This window comes from Quercus suber, unplaced genomic scaffold (assembly GCF_002906115.3).
Source record: "Quercus suber isolate HL8 unplaced genomic scaffold, Cork oak 2.0 scaffold_24, whole genome shotgun sequence".
Classification (NCBI taxonomy): domain Eukaryota; kingdom Viridiplantae; phylum Streptophyta; class Magnoliopsida; order Fagales; family Fagaceae; genus Quercus; species Quercus suber.
In genome coordinates, this window is record NW_027069489.1 from 1,958,308 (window position 1) to 1,978,936 (window position 20,629).

Sequence of the window (20,629 nt, forward strand, 5' to 3'; positions counted from 1 at the left end):
TGAAAGAGACAGTGAAACTCATCCTTTGTTTTTATTTTAGATTGGTTCCTGTCTAATCTTTAGGATGTTTTTGGTCTCCAAGTCAAGCATATTTCATCTAGGTCTTACTATTTTTTGTTTTTGACTTTTAAAGATAATGAAAATGATTTATATTTCAAATCAATTTTTTTTTCAAAAAATTATAAAGTTGGATGAAAAATATGATTAGATTCAAGTTCAGAAAATATTTCTGAAGCTTGAAGTTTGTGTTTGATCTATTGTGCTTTATCAGTTTTTAGTAAGATTGTTTGAAAATTCTTTAAAAAAAAAGGTTTCATTTCTAGGAATTTTCAATTTAATTTATTCTCAGGAAGGTTCCTTTTAGTTCTGAACACAGTAATTCAATTCCCAACCTTTGATGACCACTGATAATAGTTTTTCAATCTAGAAGAAATAGGAATAGAGTTTTAGTATGGTTATCTTAGTCAATCCAAGTAAGGGAAAAAGGGAGATGCTATCTTGCAACTTGTTCATTAGTGTTCCGGGTCATTTACAAAAAATAAGTGCTTTAAATACTCCTCACTTAAAAATTAGTAGCTGCATGTACTCCTTCCAATTGATTTCAAGGGGAGATGACTACCTTCTTATCCCTTGCCTTTCAGTCTCAAATTAATATATAATAAAAAGCCCCATGAAAAATTGGAGGACCACCACTTTTTGGTGGTTCTTCATTCATGCTAGTGATTGTTAAGGCCAATTTTCTCTTTTGGAGTTATTGTCATTGTTTTTCCTTTTACTGTTCCTTTCTTGTTTAAAGTATTTTTACTTTCCACCTGTCTACTCAGGCATAATAAAATGACACACAAATAGTCCTTGATAATTTTGCTTTGTGATACTAATTATTGTGGTGAATCACAGACTAATATCAACATCCTTATTGGGTATACAAAAGGTCGGTTTGATTGTCATTCATGGCCCTTGATACTGAAGCTAAAAGATTGGTCTTCGTCTACTTTATTTGAACACTTGTCACATCATGGTGATGAGACAAGGGTATTTTAAACATTGCTCTCCATTTGCCCAAAAAATCAGATATAGGTCCCAAGACTTATATTGCGTATGGAGTTGCTCAAGAGCTTGGCCATGGAGACTCTGTCACTAAGCTTCACTAAGACATGTTTGATGTGGTATGTTTGGTATTGTTGAAACTCATGCTAATCAATTTGTTTTGTTTGTCAAAGGAAAATTTCTGCTTGGCATTTGGTAAACAGTGCATGGCTGTTGATTACTGCCCACCACACATTCTATAGAAAATCTCTAGTACCTTCATGCTGACATAAAGCAATGGCTCACATTTTCTCTTTTGAAAGCCATTTGGACGAATGTAGTCGTCAGTCTTGCTACAATTGGAGGACATTGAGATCTTGTGTGGGAGGGATAGAGCTATTGGTGTTAGTGCAAAGTATATGGATGATGCAGTTGAAATTATGACTGAGGAATGAGAAAAGTGATGAATTCTCCTATTGCACAACAACACGTCAACATTTGGTATCAATAAGTTATGCAATTGAGCCTTGCCAAAGAAAAAAGAGTAGAAAAGATCCACTTCAAAATAATTTTTTAGTTTGAGAATTTGAATATTGTTAAAAAAATTTATAAAAAAAAAAAAAAACCATGTATTTTGGGTACTCTCTCTAAAATATTTTAGTTGAAAAGAGTTGGCAAGACATTTTTTAAGTTGGCTATGATGGATGATATTTAGTCATTATCTTGCTACGAAGAAACAAATAGAGAATGTTGAGAGGGGTTTTTGTATATTCTACTTTCTTTTCTTTCTTTCTTTTTCGCAAAGTAAATCTTATACTTGCACATGCGTTTAGAGAAATTTATTTTCTGATTTTTAATTAAAAAAATGTCACATCATTAAAAAAAAAAGATGAGTTCAAGTAACACCTGGTGTAACTCTACAAGAGTTACACATTTTTTAAGCCATAAATTTCCAAAAGATCTAACGGTCAAAAAGAAAACACAATTTTTTCATCTCATCATTAAATACTTACCTAATTAATAACATCCTTATTAACTCTCTCCTAATTGATTGCTTCTTTGTCTCTCTTTTTCTTTCTCTTTATTTCACTGTAATTCATTTTTCCTCTATCACTTTCCTAGTCCATTTCATAAAATGTTCAAGCAAAAAGTTAACACCAGGGCAAGTTAAGAACTATCACAAACTATGGCTTTGGAGGGGCACCAACACTCTCTGAACCAGTAATCTCCATTAGATCTATTTGCCCATTAAAACTAATCCACTTTACAAACTGAAACTCAGGAACAACAACACAATTACAATTAATTTTCTATTACTTTTCTAATTCAAAATTTGTTTTCAAATTTTCTCTTCCATTTTTTTCTTCTTTCGGTTTCAAGAGTTATGGGTGTCAAATATTACTTAGCAGAAAAAAGAAAAAAGAAGCTCTGGATGAAACTACATTGAGATAATTAAAAAGAAAAAAAGTAGGGTGGCAAAGATAATAGATCCAATCTGAAAGTGGCGCAAGAGCATAGAGAGGAGGAACAAAGACTTAGAAAGAAAAAGAAAAACAAAGAAAGATGTGGTAGACGTGTACAAGGAAAGAGAGAGTAGTAGTGGTAGTCTGGTAGAAGAAGATGTAGGGTAAAAGAGTATTGTAAATATATTTGTAAAGTCATGTGGCCAAAAAAAGAATATATATGTAAAAGGTTTTAACAATTAGTATGGAGAGAGAAACAAAACTACTATTAATTAAGTGAATAATGTGCAAATTAATTAGCATTTATTGCTATTTTTTTGACCGTTAGATCTTTTGTAAATCTATGACTTAAAAAAAGGTGTAACTCTTATAGAGTTACACCAAGTGTAACTTGAACTCATCTCTTAAAAAAATTACCAAGTCATTATAACGATAGTTAGTAAAAAACTAATACAACTCAATTTTAAAACTTGAGGAACCAATTGTGGTCGCTTCAAACTTGAGGAACCAATTACGCACACAGGATAAACTTGAGGGGACTAACATTATAGAAGCCCTCCTCTTGCTAGGAGCATTTTCTCACAATGAAGGTGAGAATTCCTCTACTACCTAGTAGTTTTCTCTCTATCCCCACCATAATAGGACTTTCCTACGTTTAGGTGTGGGGTTTTCCTTTTTTTTTTTAACTACTTTTATTGTGATCCAGTGTTACTTCCCTTTTCTAGTGATAATTCCATCTAGTATCTTTTTTCTTTTTCTTTTTCACTGTTACTTCCATATAATCTTCTGTTTTCTACTGATACTACGTACCATATAGATCTTCCTTCACAGTCAGGTGTTCTTTTTCCTAGTTCATCATGGACTCGGGGATTTCATTAAATGTCTACAACGATTTAATCTGACAGAGGAAGAGGGTGAAGCCATTACTGTCCGATCAAAACATCGAGAGAAAATTCTTGAGGAATGCTCTCTTAGTCTCATCGGTCGTTTCAACACAGACAAAACCCATCAACCTTCAGGCGGCAAAAAATCTCTTAAGGGGTGTATGGAAATTTGGTCAAGATTTGAAGATTAATGACGTTGGAGAGGGGCTTATCCAGTTTAAATTTTCATTAGAAAGCCAATTAGTATGGGTTATGAATAATGGTCCATGGAGTTTTGACAACCGCCTCTTGTTACTCCGGTGATGGGGAAAAGGGGATGACGGCATTCTTTGTTAACTTCTCACACATCCCTATATGGGTGCAGGTATGGGGACTTCTTTTTGACCTTATCAATGAAGAAGCGGGTAGAGATATTGGAAGTGGAATTGGTCGAATTGTCACTGTTGATTGCAAAGCCATATCATTTGACCAAGCCCGTTTCCTTCGAGTTCAAGTCGAGATGCCATTGGATAAACCGATCCAAAGAGGAGCATGCACCGGTCAGGGGATAGAGTATGGGTCGCCTTTCAATACGAACGACTCTTGGGACTATGTTTCAACTGTGGATTCCTAGGACAGACATGAGGCAAAGGCTTGTACAAAGGAAAAGCTAAGGGATGGTAGAGATAGTCCGCATGGGGACTGGTTGAGAGCAGGTTACCGTAAACAGAGTGAAAAATTAAGAAACAAACCACCTAGCCCACCAAGAAGGAACAAACTAACTCAGAACCAAGTACTTCAGGAGGCAAATTCGATGATCATGTAACGTGTAACTGCCTTTAACAGATGCACGCGAGATTGCTGGATTATCCGCTAATCCTTCGGGCGGCAGTTTGGATAACCGTGTTACTATGGTTTTAATTTTAAATTGTGAAAATGGAATAAATCATGAACCCGAAATTATTGGAGACAGCCTAGCCTGGTTAGTACTGTTCCTATCTTGTATGAGCAGCAGAGTTTGGATGAAACTATACCTCTCGCCAGTGAAGTCCTAGTTGAGTCGGGCATGAAATATTTTTCTAGTGATCAACAAATATATAAAGAGATTCCTATTTTCCCTAATCTCCTCCTCCTCCATCTGAAACCACCAAGCCATGCCACCTACCATAAACTCCGTCCTTTAATTCCCTCCAGTGGCATAAACGGTAATTATCCAGCCATTTTACTCTTTTATATGATTTTCTTTTGATTAATTTTTGTTGACAAGTATAATTTTGTCAGATTAATTTATACATATCATGTTAGGTGTGTTTTAACTTTTAAGTCTGCAACACTTAAATGTGTACTCATACTTGTGTCTGTGCCTGTACTTCCTAGTTTGTGGTAGGTTAATGACTGACCTAAAATTTAGTCATTTTATTATGAACAAATTCAGTACATATACAAGTTGGAGTGTTCTCTAAGAATAAATGTGGCCGATCCCCAAGGATGGAGCCAGAGTTCGAATTGAGGAGAGGGGCTGAAGTATAAAACATCTTTTTTAGGGTGAAAATCAAAATTAGCATTCGTTGAGTATTAACAAAATATCAAGATAATCATTTCTTATTTTGTTGCAATACAATTATCTATGAAAATGAAGTTTCAACATCAATATATATATAAAAGCAGAGACCTTAAGTGAGAGAGCATGAGGTTCTGCCAAGTGGCACCCTTCTTTGATAACTTAGCCATTCAGTTTTTTATTTTTATTTTTATTTTTTCTACTTCCATCTCATCATTTAACATTGCTACTCTACGTTTCTCTCAACTCTTCCACTTCCTCATTAATTCCATAGGCTATTCAGAATTCTAAAACGTTTTTTAAGTTCTCTCAACCCTTCCACTTCCACAGTTATAAAATGCTCTCAGCAATCTCAATGACGATGCAAAGCATGCTGCATCATATTTACGAGCATGGAAGTCTAAGCACATCAGGTGTGAAGTTAACAAGGCTGCACACCGAATGGCAAACATGGTTGCATTGTTTCTGGATAGTCCTCTCATTTGGTTTTAGGATGTGCCTGATTGTATTGCTAATATTGCTGAAGTAAAGTCTAATTCTCATCAGTAAGGACCACATCGTAGTAACAGAATACCCTCTTACCATCACTTCTCTCTTCTTTTTAAATTTCTCCTTTTTATATTTACTTTTTTTTTTCCTTTCTAAAATTTTTAGTTTGTCAATGCCATTGCTAGCTTAGCATGATTAATCACAAGTATGCTATAGTGGTGATTCAAAAACATTGTTTTTATTACTCACGGTTTTATAACTTAACATTTTGCTTGTGTAGGCTAGATAGTGCTCTAAATGTGACTAAATTCAAACACGGTGACTAAGGGTTTAAAATCTTGTGCTTTTTTCCCTTTTCGGAAAAGGCATTGCATTCTTGGATAAGAGGAAACACAAATACAATAGTTTATCAAATATGAACTAAATTTATTTATTATATAAAATTTATCTATATAAACCCACAAGGAATTGGTCATTGAAGGAAAAAAAAAAAAAAAAAAAACAAATATTTATTATATAAAATTTATCTATATAAACCCACAAGGAATTGGTCATTGAAGGAAAAAAAAAAAAAAAAACAACAACAACAACAGATGGTTAGGATTTTGTTGCGTTGATATTAATGTAAGAGAAAAGTTAACGGATGCCTTAGAGGCTTTGGTTTACGATATATTTTTTAAAAAAATTATAAGAAAAGAAAAAAGTAACTACTTTCTATAAAATTTTGCATTAAAATTTTCCTCCCATTGTCCATATCCTAAATCTAATATATAGTTTACAATTTAGACGTGTTCGGTGTTTTGTTGAATTACAGACAAATGAATAGGCATATATATATAAAAGGAAGTGACTTATAAAATCCTATAGCAAGGGCAATAGCGAGGAGTTCAAGCATATCCAAGTCCAATTATTCTCTCTGTACTCCTTCACGAAAATCGCCAATGCATCATCACAATTGAATTTTCCCTTTGAAGTCAAGCTTTACTTTTATATCTTTCATTTTTATGTTCTTCATCAACTATCATATGTCAATATCGATGGTTTGTGACTAATATCGTTTTGCTGGTTTGGTTAGGATTTGGTTTGCCTATGATGAGAATGGGTGTTTGGGATTTTTAAATCTCTACAAAGTCCGTAGATTTTTACACTTATACTGGCAAACTTAGTAGATTTGGTTTTTAATGATAATAAGATTTGGTTTGTCTATTATTTTACACTTTTACTCACAAATTTCGTACATAAACTATGACTATTGTAACTAAGATAATAGTATTGATGAATCCAATGAGTTATAAGATAATTTCTTACAAAATATTTAAAAGAAACATCATATGAGAAAGTATGAAGTTCTGCCAAGCGGCACATTCTATGTAAAAAGAATTGATATTTTCTCAAGTGCCACATCCAAGATAAGAATAAATTAAGTGTGGGTTTGGATCCACGTTTGAGTTTTGCTTTTGCATTTTGCTTTTTTTTCTACATGCGTTTCAGGGGACAAGTGCAACAGTGGAGTACTATTTGGCCGTGTTTTTTTGACATTTCTGTCAATCAGTGGGTCTCGTGCACTGTTCACGGGACCCACAAACTTCACTTTTCAGCTTTCTTTTTATTAAAAATGAGTCTCACGGCATTATTCACACATTTAAAAATTATTTTGCTACAGTATTTTCAGTTTCAGCAAAATAAGTTCTATCCAAACGGACCCTAAATATTGATTTTTTTTTTCATTTGGTTCAATGTTTCAAGACTTTTCTAATTAAAAAATAAATATTCTTTGTATTATTTGGTTCAATGTTTCAAGACTTTTCATCTCTTACACATACACACAACACTCTTTAATTTGCATTTTAATTCATCATTTTTACCTCTTGCACTTCTAATCCCTTTATATATACCTCATGACATCCTGCGTCAAATACACACAGACCAAAAACAATATCATTTTCCTTCAATCTTTCAACTACACCTACTTAGCTCTAACATTGTGTCTCATCTAATCCTAACTCATATGAGTTGGCTACAACCAAGGAAGGGGGGCTTGCATTTTATATCGGGTAACAACAACAATTACGATTTTTATGTTAATGTCGGATGTTGTGGATTTGTGAGTTTTGTAAATGATGTGATTAACTGTGGATGTTTGGGATGTGTATTTTGTTTTAGAATTAATGAGAAAGAGAAAGACACATTTTAAATCAACTTTTATTCTATCATATTCCTCCAAAGTTTTTTTTTTTTTTTTTTTCCCTTATTACTTCAATTGAATAATTATAATGGATATGTGTGTGCAATTTATAATTGTTGTTTTTAATGATGAACTCATTACTAATAAAGTTCTATAACAATCATGCTATAATAATTATACAATATTTTCTAAAACCATCTTACATAGAATATTACAACATTATTCGTGTATCGCACGGGTAACTTACTAGTTCTTTTAATTCTTGAAAATTATTTGTTATTGATTTCATACTAAATGTTGTTGTAATTACGTTTTTAATGTATAAGGTCATATATCATAGTTGATATACTCATAAAATTTATGGTTATTATCTCATAGTCAACATAAAAGTTTATTCCTAATTAGTTTGTGAAAAATCCATAGTCAACATTAAAGTTTTGGGACTCGGGTTTGGTTGTTAGTATTTGTAGATGCAATCTTACCGATTCAACTGAAGTGCACAGCTCCAAATTTCTGTTACTTTATCAATTTTGGTAGTGGTAGAAATGCAAATAAGATCTGCCAAATGCCAATGACCTTTAGGTCAACTAACACTTCTTGTTATTTCCAATGGAGACGCATAGGGTTTGAATCTCCTTCCTCCACTTGCGATGTATTAAAAGAGAAAGAAATGCAAATAAGATCCAATCAAACAAATAAATACAAAATACATAATGGGAGTATTTTTATATAGGGACTAGTTGACACAGGAAAAATAAATGCTTCTACGGAAAAAATATTTAAAGATAAGGATAGAATACTAGAAGTCAGCACCATGTAGATAAAAACCATTGGGAGTCGGCACCTAGTTGGTTCCAAAAGAAACACACATTCATCGAAATGATCTCTCTCTGATAGGACTATATAGTCTACTTTTATAGGAATACTAAGCCCTACTACTAATTGGTGTAGGAAACCTTAATTGCCTTATGACAAATATACCATTAACTTTGAATAAAAGTACTAATAAACTTAATCAAATACTACCTAAAATAAAATACAATAAACCGAAAAGACAATTGACTATGGACATAAAAATCTTAATTTTATTAGTACTTGATTGTACTTAGAATACAATAAGCCAAAGACATAAAAGTACTTAATTGTATTTTGTTGTGCTGCATTGCTTGATGTTGTGTATTTGGAGTGAAAAGAATGTTAGATGTTTTGAGGGATGTGAACGGTCTTTGCTAAAGATTACGTCCTTTTTCTTATATTACACTCCTTGTATGGAGTGTGGCTCTGTCACATTTTTCTTATTTTTCCCTTCCTATTTTACTGGATCATTGTAATTTTGGTTCATTATTTTTGCCCCCATAGTACATCCCCAATGTACTGGGGTTGACTACTTTTTTAATAAAATTATTCGTTACCTATTAAAAATAAATTGTACTAAATTAAAATAAATTTCTCTGTCTCCTGCATTCACCAATCAATCTGGTCAAGATTCTGAACTGTTGAAAATTTTGGAATACACTATGTCTCTACAAATTTTTCTACCACAGCATTTTATAGATATTGGAATAGCTGACAATGTATTCTTAATTTTAGGTAAGTAAAAAACCATTGGAAAATGGATGAAAGTGGCCTTATTCAGAAACCCAAAAGGCAAAAGTTGAATGAAGAACAAGACATTGAAAAGGACATAAAAAGCTTAGACAATTTACCTGGCGAGATTGTTCAATATATACTTTCCTTATTGCCAATAAAATTTAGGAATATTAGTATTCTTAATAGCAAATCTAGTCTCAGATTTTGGTTTTTGCCCCAACAAAGAACAATTTGGTCTAATGTGACCAACACCACCACAAAGGTGACAGGTAGGCACAAAAAAAGATTTCTTTTGCACACTAGCAGCAGGTTTAGACATAGGTTTAGAAACTTCAGCGTTAACATCAGAACTTTTACCTTTGTCTAACCTAGCAAACTAAGCCCTCTCTTTGTTATTCCTCTTGAAAGGAGGGAAATAAACTTTCTCAGTCTTATGCTTAAGAGAAACAGAAACACTTCTGTTATCAATAGCAGGCTTGGTACTAGTCAAATTTTCAATTTTAGTTTTAGATTCAACTAACTCTTGTTCCAAACTTTTCATCTTCTCATCTTGAGAGGAAATTTGATTTCTCAAAAATTCATTCTTTTTATTAGACTTATCTAGTCTCACAATCAAATCCTCTTTTTCAAGATTAGCCAATTTTAACTCTTCTTTAAATTTCTTAGCAATTTTCAAAGATTTAGATAATTCCTTACGAAGAGTTTCAAAAGCATAAAAAAAATCAATAGAAACAATAGTGTCATTTTTATTCAAATCATCACAAACATGAGCAGAAAGATACTTCAAATTATTCATGATAACAGGGGTCAAGGATCAGTTCAGAGATTAAAAGATTTACAACAAAAGAGCTACCCGCTCTGATACCACTTGATAGAAATTTAGACCCCTTAAACCAACCAGATTAACCTAGTTAATTAGCCAACTGATTAACTTATTCAATTTATGCAAATCTAACTTACCACAATCACACAATCATATCAAGAATATGAAGTAGTGGAATAATAAATAACACAAGATATGATGACCCAGGAAACCACACGGTAAAAACTTGGGGAGGATTTGACCTAGCTATCCTCAAGGTAAACCTGAATCCACTATGCAAAAGAATTGAAGTTCATACAAAAGGACTTACAAGCTCCCCGCTTGACTTCCTAATGCTACCCACCAATAGAACTTACTGACACGACCACGTTCAAGCTCCGAATCTACGGACTCCTTCTTTCTTGGATTCTTCAATCAGCTACAAGCACCCACGCTTGTTATTCTTTAAGCTCCAATGGTAGTAACCTTGTTGATCATCAAGATGTAGATAATATCTCTACCTTGAAAACCCTAAGTTTATGTGAAGGAAAGCCCCTCAAAGATCTAACAAAAGATTCACACAAACCACAAATATGAGCAACAAAGGCTTAGAGAGGATTGGGTACAAAACCCTAGATACAAAAGAGGCACACTCTTCTCTCTCTCTCAAAAGCTCTAAAAAACGTGGCTTAGGGTTCCCTTTATATAGTGGGAGAAGTAGATCTGAAACCCTAATCCTTAATAGGCTTAAGCTGCTGTTTGGGCCGACTTAAAATTCTGCAGATACGATTTTCGATTGATCGAGCCTGTTCTTCGATCGATCGAACCAGGCAGAATATGAAGTCTTCTTCCTGCAGCTTGTATGTTCTTGAATCTTGACTTGAATCACCTTGAGTATTGTCTAATAAAACCTATAGACTCTAAGATCTATATTTAGACAAGTTTGTGTTCACGATTTGCCAATTGTTCTAAACATTTAGAACCTAACAGGTACTATCAAATGTGAGAAAAAAATACGAGTACAACCGAATGTGGCAAAAGTATGGTTAAATGTGATGTTAGTACTGCCCAATGTGACAATAGAACCAACAAATGTGATAAAAAAAATAAGGGAACAATCGAATGTGACAAAAGTATAATCATATGTGATGTTGGTACTGCCCAATGTGACAATTGAACTGTCAAATGTGAGGAAAAAAATTAAATTACCACTGAATGTGAGAAAAGTACAATCAAATGTGATGTTAGTACTGCCTAATGTGACAATAGAATCATCAAATGTGAGAAAAAAAAAGGGAACTATCGAATGTGATAAAAGTACAATCTCATCTGATGAGGATGATACCATTAAATGTAAGAAAAAATAAGGGAACCATTGAATGTGACAAAAATACAATCACATGTGATGTTGGTACTGCACAATGTGAAAAGGATATCATCAAATGTAAGAAAAAAAAAAGGAACCACCAAATGTGACAAAAGTATAGTCACATGTGATGTTATTATTACACAATGTGAGGATGGTATCATCAAATGTGATGTTTTGGGAACCTGGTATAGCATGTTGCCTTCTAGTAGGTACCATACTCAAAAAAAAGGGGTACAGTAGAATTACCCATAATCACTAAATAAGATGATTAATTTCTTCCCCAATAATTTGTTATTGATGCTGATAATAAGCAAAAAGAGACTTTTATTGATGGTAATTTAAGAAGTTAGATCATGTTGCAATCATTTTTGTTTGGATTGTTTCTAATTTCACCTTAATATATATATATATATATATGTGTGTGTGTGTGTGTGTGTGTGTGTGTTAACCGAACAGTAATAACATCCTTTAAATTGCCTCATATATTGTGGTTTTAACTCATCTCTCACCAGTTAACTATTAAAAAAAAAAAATAGCTGAGAGAGATGAGGGACAGAAAATAAAGCAGTTGAGAGAGATGAGTGATTGAAAGGTATGTAGGGGCTTGATGGGAGAACCTAGACACTGAGAGCTTTGGATGGGTAGGTGCTATTATTAAGATGCAAAAGAAGAAATGTTTAGAGGACTGAGAGGAGGAAGGTCAAATGAAATGTAATGGTGAGGGGGGGTGTGGTTTGGGGATGTGGAGTAAAGGCTAGAGTAAGAGTAATGAGAAGGAAGAAAGGGTGTGAGAGTCGCTGGGAGAGTGTGTTGTGGTCTGACTTGATGGAAATAGGTCTTGACCACAAGTCCCACACAATTGCAAAGATTTACAAGAATGCCACAATATCTTAGTTTCTATAACTTGAAACCCCCTAAAACTTGTTCTTAATTTGGGTACCTCTAACTCAATTTTTTAAGTTTTGAGTTATGGGAAGTGAAAACAAAATTTGAAGCAAATAATGGTTCTTAAGGTGGCGATCGTAAATTTTGAAAAGAGTTCGGCTTATATCCGGTATTTTTTAACTAGAATTTCTTTTTGTTTTAATGAGAACTTGTCATATTACTCACTAACTAAATAAGAGATAGAATTAAAATTCACTATCGCTTGTGATTGTATATTTAAAATAAAAAAAAAATATTCAGTGAAAAAAGTGTTGGAGATAAGCTAAACTCTTTTGAGGATTTGGCGAGGAAAACATAGTTTGTAGTTAGTTTAGGCTAATGCAATTGAATCATCTTGAGTGAAGAAATCTAAGTGGGCCTGAATTGTCCGTCAACTTTGACAAGCCCAGGTCCATCATATCTTCCCCCAAACGCTGCCTGTTTAACACCGAAAAAAAAAAAAAAAAAACACAATTTTGGAGGGAATTCTAAATTCTTTACCTTGTTTCCCACCACACACAAACCCTCTCTGCTTTCTTTTTCTCACATCAAACACTGAAAAGCCAGTCCACCCACCAAAGCGCCGTCGTTTTGGTTCGTGCCAGTGGCGCAAACGGTAATTATCTACCCATTACTTTCTATCATCTTTATATACTAGTAATATATAGTTCTTGTTCAGCGATTGTCTTGTGAGCTTAGTGCATGGAAGTTTTCAATTGATCCAAATTTGGCCAAAAGATAATTAAAAAAAACTGTTACATTCAAAATAGTGAAATACATGGTTTTGGAATATCTATTCTTATCTTGATTTTGGTAATGTTAGAAATGTAAATAAGGCCCAGTAGGGAAAATGAAATGGAAAATTTAATGGTGGTGATTGTGTGTAGTGATAGGTCAGTTTAGTCAAGATTCCAAAACTTTATACTTGTTGGAATAGCTTATATTTATTTATTGTTATAACAACAAACAAGCCTCAGTCCCAAAATTTTGGGGTCGACTATGGATTCTCGACAGATTAGTTAAGGTCGGCTATATGTTTGTGAAGTAACTTATAAAAAACTTATATTTTTAGCTGACTATTTGTATCTCACTATGTTCTTAATATGGTATCTGATAAAGCATTTTTTTTATATTAGGAATTGTTCAAACTATGGATGAAAGTGGTCTTACTCAACAACCCAAAAAGCAGAAGCTAAATGAAGAACTATACATTGTTGACAGGAACATCAAATGCTTACATAATTTACCGGAGGAGATTCTTCGATACATCCTATCCTTACTTCCTACAAGAGATGCTATTAGAACGCATACTCTGTAAGAGGTGGGAATACCTATGGACGTCCATTCCCAATCTTGATTTTGGTAAAATGGATCATGATAAGCCTGATAAGAGAATACTTTTCATGAATTATGTGGAAAGAGTGCTTCTTCTTCGTGACTCAACTGATATAAAAAGATTCAGTCTCTCTTGTCAAGTGCTATATGATGCATCTCATGTTAGTGCGTGGATCTCCACTGCAGTAAGGCGTAATGTTCAAAAGTTGTATCTTACCCTTTACCACTTTGAAGAACCATTTTCATTACCTCATAGCTTGTTTAAATGTGTGACATTGACAGAGCTAGAGCTTGAAATATATGGTATCCCTAAACTTCCTCCTACAGTTTGTTTCACAAATCTCAAGAGCTTAATTATTAGATATGTTACATTTTCCAATGAGTACTTAACCCAGAAGCTTTTTTCTGGACTGCCAGTCCTTGAGGAGTTGGAATTAGAGTATTGCAACTGGGTGAATATTAAGGTTGTGAGTATTTCTGCTCCAAAACTTCTTTATATTGGCATAACCGAAGATACAGAAAATCAGAATGATGAAAAGGGTTGTCAGGTCATGATTTCTGGAGTTAATCTCAATGTATTTTATTATTTTGGTGAATTCTACAATGAATACCGTGTATACAACTCATCCTCACTTGTAAATGCAACAATTGTTGTTGGTTGGTCTCTTCAGAGACAAAGGCAAGTTGCCCACCGCATGTATGTTCTTCTTACAGGGCTCTACAGAGTAAAAGAACTAATACTTGCAGACTGTGCTCTTAAGGTATGCTTTCTTCTCTCTTTATAAGGTTGTCTTTTTTGTTTTTGTTTTATTTTATTTTTTATTTTTAATTGTATGCATTGCCTTCACAAATATGTATCATTTATATCAAATTGGAAAAGGTAACCGACTAAAGGTTGAAGCTAATGTCAGAATAGCATTTTGGGCTTTCATGTTTGTTGAGTTCTGAGTCTTGTGACACATGTTTGAAGAATATTCTTATATACGAGGAAATTTTACCACGCATAATGAGTCTTGAATCGTGACCAATTAATTATATGCAGTAACTTACCTAAGCTTGAAACGCTTTTTTTAACACTTAACAAAAATATTTCTTCATATAATATTCAGAACTGTTTTAACTTTTGCTTACAAGCCACTGCCTTAGTGGGTAAATCTAAGCCAAACTCCCATTTAAAAATTCAATATTCCTGTCAAAACTTTGGAATATTATTGAACATAAAGAGATATTAAGAAAGGAAGAACAAAAGAGATTAACATGGTTCAGTCATTATGACCTACATGTACAACATCAAAAGTCAAATCACCATCTTTCATTCACTTGATTTATAAGACATTACATGGCAATCCATATTTATAATGGAGTTTGAAACTAGGTCAACTATTAATTTATTGAGTTGAGTTGGAATTTCAGATCAAGATGATTGATTTCCCCAACCCCTTGATTTACTTCTAGCAATCAATCTTCTGATTTCATCTTCACTTGGTAGAAAGTGATACTTTCCAATAACCCCTCAAGTTGTGGATTAATCTTTGATGAAATACACAACTTGCAGAAATTGAACCCAAAGCTTGGAGCTGTCTTATGAAATTATTGTACTTCTTTTTGTCAAGAGTTTGGTAGCTCAACTAGCTAACACTTTCTAGTATTTTCGACAAAAACGTTTAGGGTTCAATCCTTCCTCCCCCAGTTATGGAATTATACATAAAAAAATAAAACTTTTTTTTTGGGAGTACAAGAAAATTAGTCAATAAAGGTGAATTTTGGCATGAACTAATTTGAAGTATTAATATAAAGAAAATATGAGAAAGAAATAACATAAGAGATTAACATTTTTTTGGTCACTAAGACCTACATCCACAACACCAAAAGCCTGATGGTGACTTCTTTTAATCACTATGTTGATAGTAAGTCTTAAGGGAACCCATATGTATAATGAGATTTACATAATTTGAAAATAAGTCAATTATCAATTTCGTGTATGTTTTGAAGTTGAATTTTATATCAATATAATTGATTTCTCCAATTCATTGATTTACTCCTAGGCTTGTGACAATCGATTCCTTTAATTTATCTTCAATGTGTGGAAGGTGTCAATACTTTCAAATAAAATTCTTTCTAAATTAAAATGATCCCATTTTCCCTTTAATTCCAAATAAGTTTTTCATTTTGTGATTAAATTATTTAATCATTTCATTTTTGGTCTGGCAAATTAGATGAATGATTATAGTTTTTTTTTTTATTTGCCTTTCTAATGTGGCATTATCTCTTTGCACTGGTGATGGATGTGTGGAGATTTGCTGTGGTGAAAGTCTTAGCAAAATAAATTTAACATTAAAAAAGAAAATATCTTATCAAATACTTTGTGATAAATCTCACCACACTCAAATAGAATACACAAAGGAGTTATCAATAAAAAGAAGTTTTATTGATGCTTATAACATTTCACACTTTGCTACATGCACCCGTACTCCTAATTGTTTACTCACTGCTTTTCTCCTTACACTTATTTGCTGTCTCACTTCTTATTCTTGGATAGCTATATCACTTCTTCTTGAATACTACTCACTTCTTGGATGAATTGATACAATCCTTAGTTAGCCTTATATAGAGAACAACTACCACACTAAGGAGACAAGCAAGGAAACAACATCCTAAATTCACTTGCCAAACTAGTTAAAAGAGTAGAAAAAATGGTAAAAGAAAAGTCAAGAAAGGAGCACTTCTTTGTCTTGAACTGTTCACCTATTGTCACACATGCAAAACATAGGAAAATTTTAGGCCTAATACTCTAGAGTCGATGATGACTCTACATGATGAACTCACTAAATCAATCCAAGAGGAAGTCTCTTGGTCTATGCTTTTTGTAGATGATATAATTTTAATGAATGAAACTAGAAATAGAGTTAATGCCAAGTTAGAAATTTGGTGAGACACTTTAGAATCTAAAGACTTTCAATTATGAAGGACTAAAACATAGTACATGGAATGTAAGTTTAATAAAAGTAGAAATTGAACTTTGGTCAAGAAACACTAAAGAGCGACAACTTTCAATATCTTGGACTAATAATTAATAAAGATGGAGAAATTGAAGATGATGTGAATCATAGGATAAAAACAGAGTGGATGAAGTGGAGAAGCACATCAAGAGTATTGTGTGATCATAGAATATCTATTTGGGAATTATGAGGGATTTCACAATTCGCTCTAATACCAATGGGCTTGGTCTGCGATCAAATGCTATAAAAAATTTGTGCCCTCTCATCTTTCACCAATTGGTCGTTGGATGGATCGGTAAGGCACACGGTCCGACAGGAATAAGTATTTTAAAGTGAGTGAGTTCTATGTCTCCCTTTCCTCTACTCCTATAACTTCTTTCCCTTGGAAATTTGTGTGGCGTTCAAAGATCCCTCCTAGGGTTGCTTTCTTCTCTTGGATTGCCACTTTAGGTAAGATTTTGACTCTTGAGAACTTATGGTATAAGGGTGTTGCAATTATTGGTTGGTGCTATATGTGTAAAAAGAGTGGGGAATCGGTGAATCATCTTCTTCTTTATTGTTCTATTGCCTATGAGTTATGGTCTATGGTGTGGACCCTTTTTGGTCTCCTTTGGGCCGCATATTGTTTTTGACTTATTTTCGAGTCGGCAAGGTTCCTTTGGTGGGCATTGGAGCATTGATTTATGGAGGGCTGTTCCTCATTGTGTCCTATGGTGTATTAGGCGAAAACGGAACTCAAGATGCTTTTAAGGGAAGGAACGGTGTATTTCGGATCTTAAATCTCTCCTTTTTCTTACCTGGAGTGGAGTTCGTCTTTTAATCTTTTTCCTTTTAAACTTTTTCCTTGTTCTAATTTTTTAGAAATGCTTGAACTTTGTAATTTAAGTGTTTGATGTACTGTTTTTCATATACACCCCTGGTATACCTGGTTTTTCTCTTTTAATACAATTCCATTATTTATCAAAAAAAAAAAAAAAGAATACCTATTAAGTTAAAGAGAAAATTTTAGAAGACTGTTATATGACCATCTATGCTTTATGGTACCAAATATAGGGCTGTTAAGAAGCAACATATTTATAAAATATGAGTAGCTGAAATAAGGGTGGAAATGCACGGAAAAATAAGATTTAAAATGGGAAAATCTGCTTAAAGATAGGTATACCCTAGTTGATGAAAGATAGGAGGTTCACTTGTTTGATTATTTTGAGAGGAGAGAGACTAATGCACCAGTAAGAGAGGATTAGGTGATCTAAGTTGAGGGAACGAAAAAAGGTAAAGTATGACCAAAAATTACATTAGTAGAAGTAATAAAAAATGATGTCAATTAAGGAAGTAACAAAGAGTACGACTTTAGATAAATAGAATGGAAGAAAAGAATACATGTGGCCGATCCTAACTAATTTGTTAAGGATCCATAGTTGACTCCTAAATTTTAGGTCTAAGGCTTTGTTGTTGCTGTTTTAAATTTGTTTGAGTCAGCTTAAGAGAAAATAGTTCCCAATATTCAAAGTTGGCAGGTAAGGATACTGCGGTGTGGAAGATGGAGTAGTAGCCATTAATAAGGGTGAAACTGGTTATCAAGAAGAATTGTGACCAATTGACTCTAATGGCTCTGATATCATGAATGTCTTAGTCTTAGACAACTATTGGAAAAGGCTGTTAAAATATTTACCGTTCTCTGTTGATACATTTGGCAATATATACAAAAGAGTAAGATAAGTATTTCCTAGTCTGGTAGAGCTGTAGAACAGAAACAGTTTTTCTGACAATTTGAACTATACTTATATAGTAACTTCATGCTCATCCTTATTCTTATCTAACTTATTCATACGCACAATGAACGACTTATCCTGACCTCATCCAATCCTTACCACTTTGAGCCAAATACCTACATCAGTACGTGATTGGAAATTACTTAAGTTCTTGTTTAATTCTAATTTTTTCTTCTTGTTGCTTATTTAGTATTCATTAATCCAGCATCCATATTTGCATGCTGTTATAAATGCAGTTATCTTCTTGTATTCTTGCTACAGAAAGTCTCTTAATTATAACGCATTGCTGTTCGTAGGCTTTAACATGTGCAGTAGAAGTTGTAGAACTCCTACCTCATATGCCTATCTTCAAAAACTTGGAGTATTTGGCATTCGATGAATCGCTGGTTAATCTTGACAGTGTAGCACTGTTGAAGATTTTGCAAAAATCTCCGTGTCTTAAGACAATGGAGTTTTATGGGGTAACTTCACTAGCACTACGTTGTTTATTATCATGTGTGTGTTCTATATTGTTATTCTGATTTACCGTGATGGTTAAAACATTCACTTTGTAATGATAATTTAGGAGATCAATCTATCCTCAGATTATGAAAGGAATGATAGAATACTGGATCCAGTGCCGCCATGTTTCTTGTCACAGCTCAATTGCATTGAAGTTTGTAATTATAAGGGAGACGAGAAGGAGCTATCTGCTGTAAAGATTTTGCTCAAGAATGCAGTGGTCTTGGACAAAATGGTCATAACCTGTTCACATCATTTTGCAAAGGACTTAGAGAAGCTGAAGAAGGTTCACGAACAGTTATTAAAGCTACCCAGAGGGTCAAAACATTGTGAATTGGTTTTTGATTTGTACCTTTCTTGAGGTTTTACCTCTAGAAAAGCCATTAATTCCTATTTCATTATACTTCGAACTTCAAAAACTAAATTCCCTTTTTTCCTGTCTTGGCCTTCTACGTACCCATATAACTTGCTATTATGTAATGTTCTTTTTTGTTAATTGATAATATAGTTTTTAATTGTCCAATCTATAAGCTTACACTCAATATATGTGTAGTACAGTACCTACTAGTTATGAAGCTAAAACAGATGGAATAAATTCTAGCTACTAAAAGGAAGAAAATACGACTATCATATGATCTAATTGAGAAGATGGGGTAATGAGTAGGAAGTTATGAACAATTTCCTTTTGACTTTCTAGCTTTCTTTGTATTATTGGTGATAAAATATATTTGGTTTCAATTTAGGCTACTAGTTATTAGCATGAAGACATGACAAATGAACGCCCATTTGAGAGGGCACACTATCATAGTAACAATAAGTAAACTCCATGCACATGTAGTGAGATCTATGTGATATGGGAATACCTATAAATCAGTTCTTTAAAATTCTTCTTTCTATTACTGCTTTATGTTGAATATTGACGCTAGAGTTTTAGGCTTGCTGAGTATGCAGTGACCATTTAGGCAACATTGTCTTTGTCTGTGCAGCTAGGGATCTTCCAGGTTAGGCAATTTGGCAATTTGGGTATACACATGTAGAACCCACATATTGTGAGAGACATATGCATATAAGTTTTTTTTTTATAAGAAACTTATGATTTTATTAAAATGAAGATAAATTCAATACATCATGAGCAATAACTGACTCAATCATCGATGGATTTTCTTTTATCCATGTTACAAAATTATCACTATTTACTATATCTTTGGCATGCTTTGACAATATATGAGCTGGCCTATTGCCTTGATGCCTAACATGAGACACTTTAGCTAATCGAAAATCCTGAAACTTAAGAGATACCCTGGCCAAGATATTTGAGATAATCATAGGTGGTGTACATAACCCCAAAAGAGCATCAAATACAATCTTGGAGTCACATTCAAAGATCACTTCCCTTATACCCACATCCCAAGCAAACGAAACCCCAACCTCCATTGTTTTTGCTTCAATCTCCAAGGGTCCCAACGGCTAGTGAATTTGTTTGCTTAAAGCTGCTATTACCTTCATAGTCTCAGATCACAACACCCATCCTAGCTTGGCGAGATTGCCAAAAACCACCCCATCCACATTCACCTTGTAGCTAGGTGCAATTGGAGCTGCCCAGATTTCCTGCACGTCTTCCTTCAGCTAAGAAATAGAGTGGTTTGTTGTTTGAAATTTATCGAGCAACTCGAGCTCTCTGCACTATCAGATTCGCAGATTGTTGTGGGCTCCCATGTCGAGTTGCATTTCGATTATGCCACATATTCCA

The 20,629-nt window shown here is 33.6% G+C and overlaps 1 protein-coding gene across 1 annotated transcript; it reads left to right on the forward strand.

The window, feature by feature from the left end:
* The first annotated feature begins 12,776 nt into the window (after window positions 1–12,776).
* LOC112010859 (F-box/FBD/LRR-repeat protein At5g56420) lies at window positions 12,777–19,379 on the forward strand. Its single transcript, XM_024043229.2, has 4 exons — window positions 12,777–12,888; window positions 13,409–14,368; window positions 18,675–18,839; window positions 18,944–19,379. Exons 2-4 carry the CDS (start codon window positions 13,469–13,471, stop codon window positions 19,238–19,240), a joined length of 1,362 nt encoding a protein of 453 aa, XP_023898997.2. The 5' UTR covers window positions 12,777–12,888; window positions 13,409–13,468; the 3' UTR covers window positions 19,241–19,379.
* The last annotated feature ends 1,250 nt before the right edge of the window (window positions 19,380–20,629 follow it).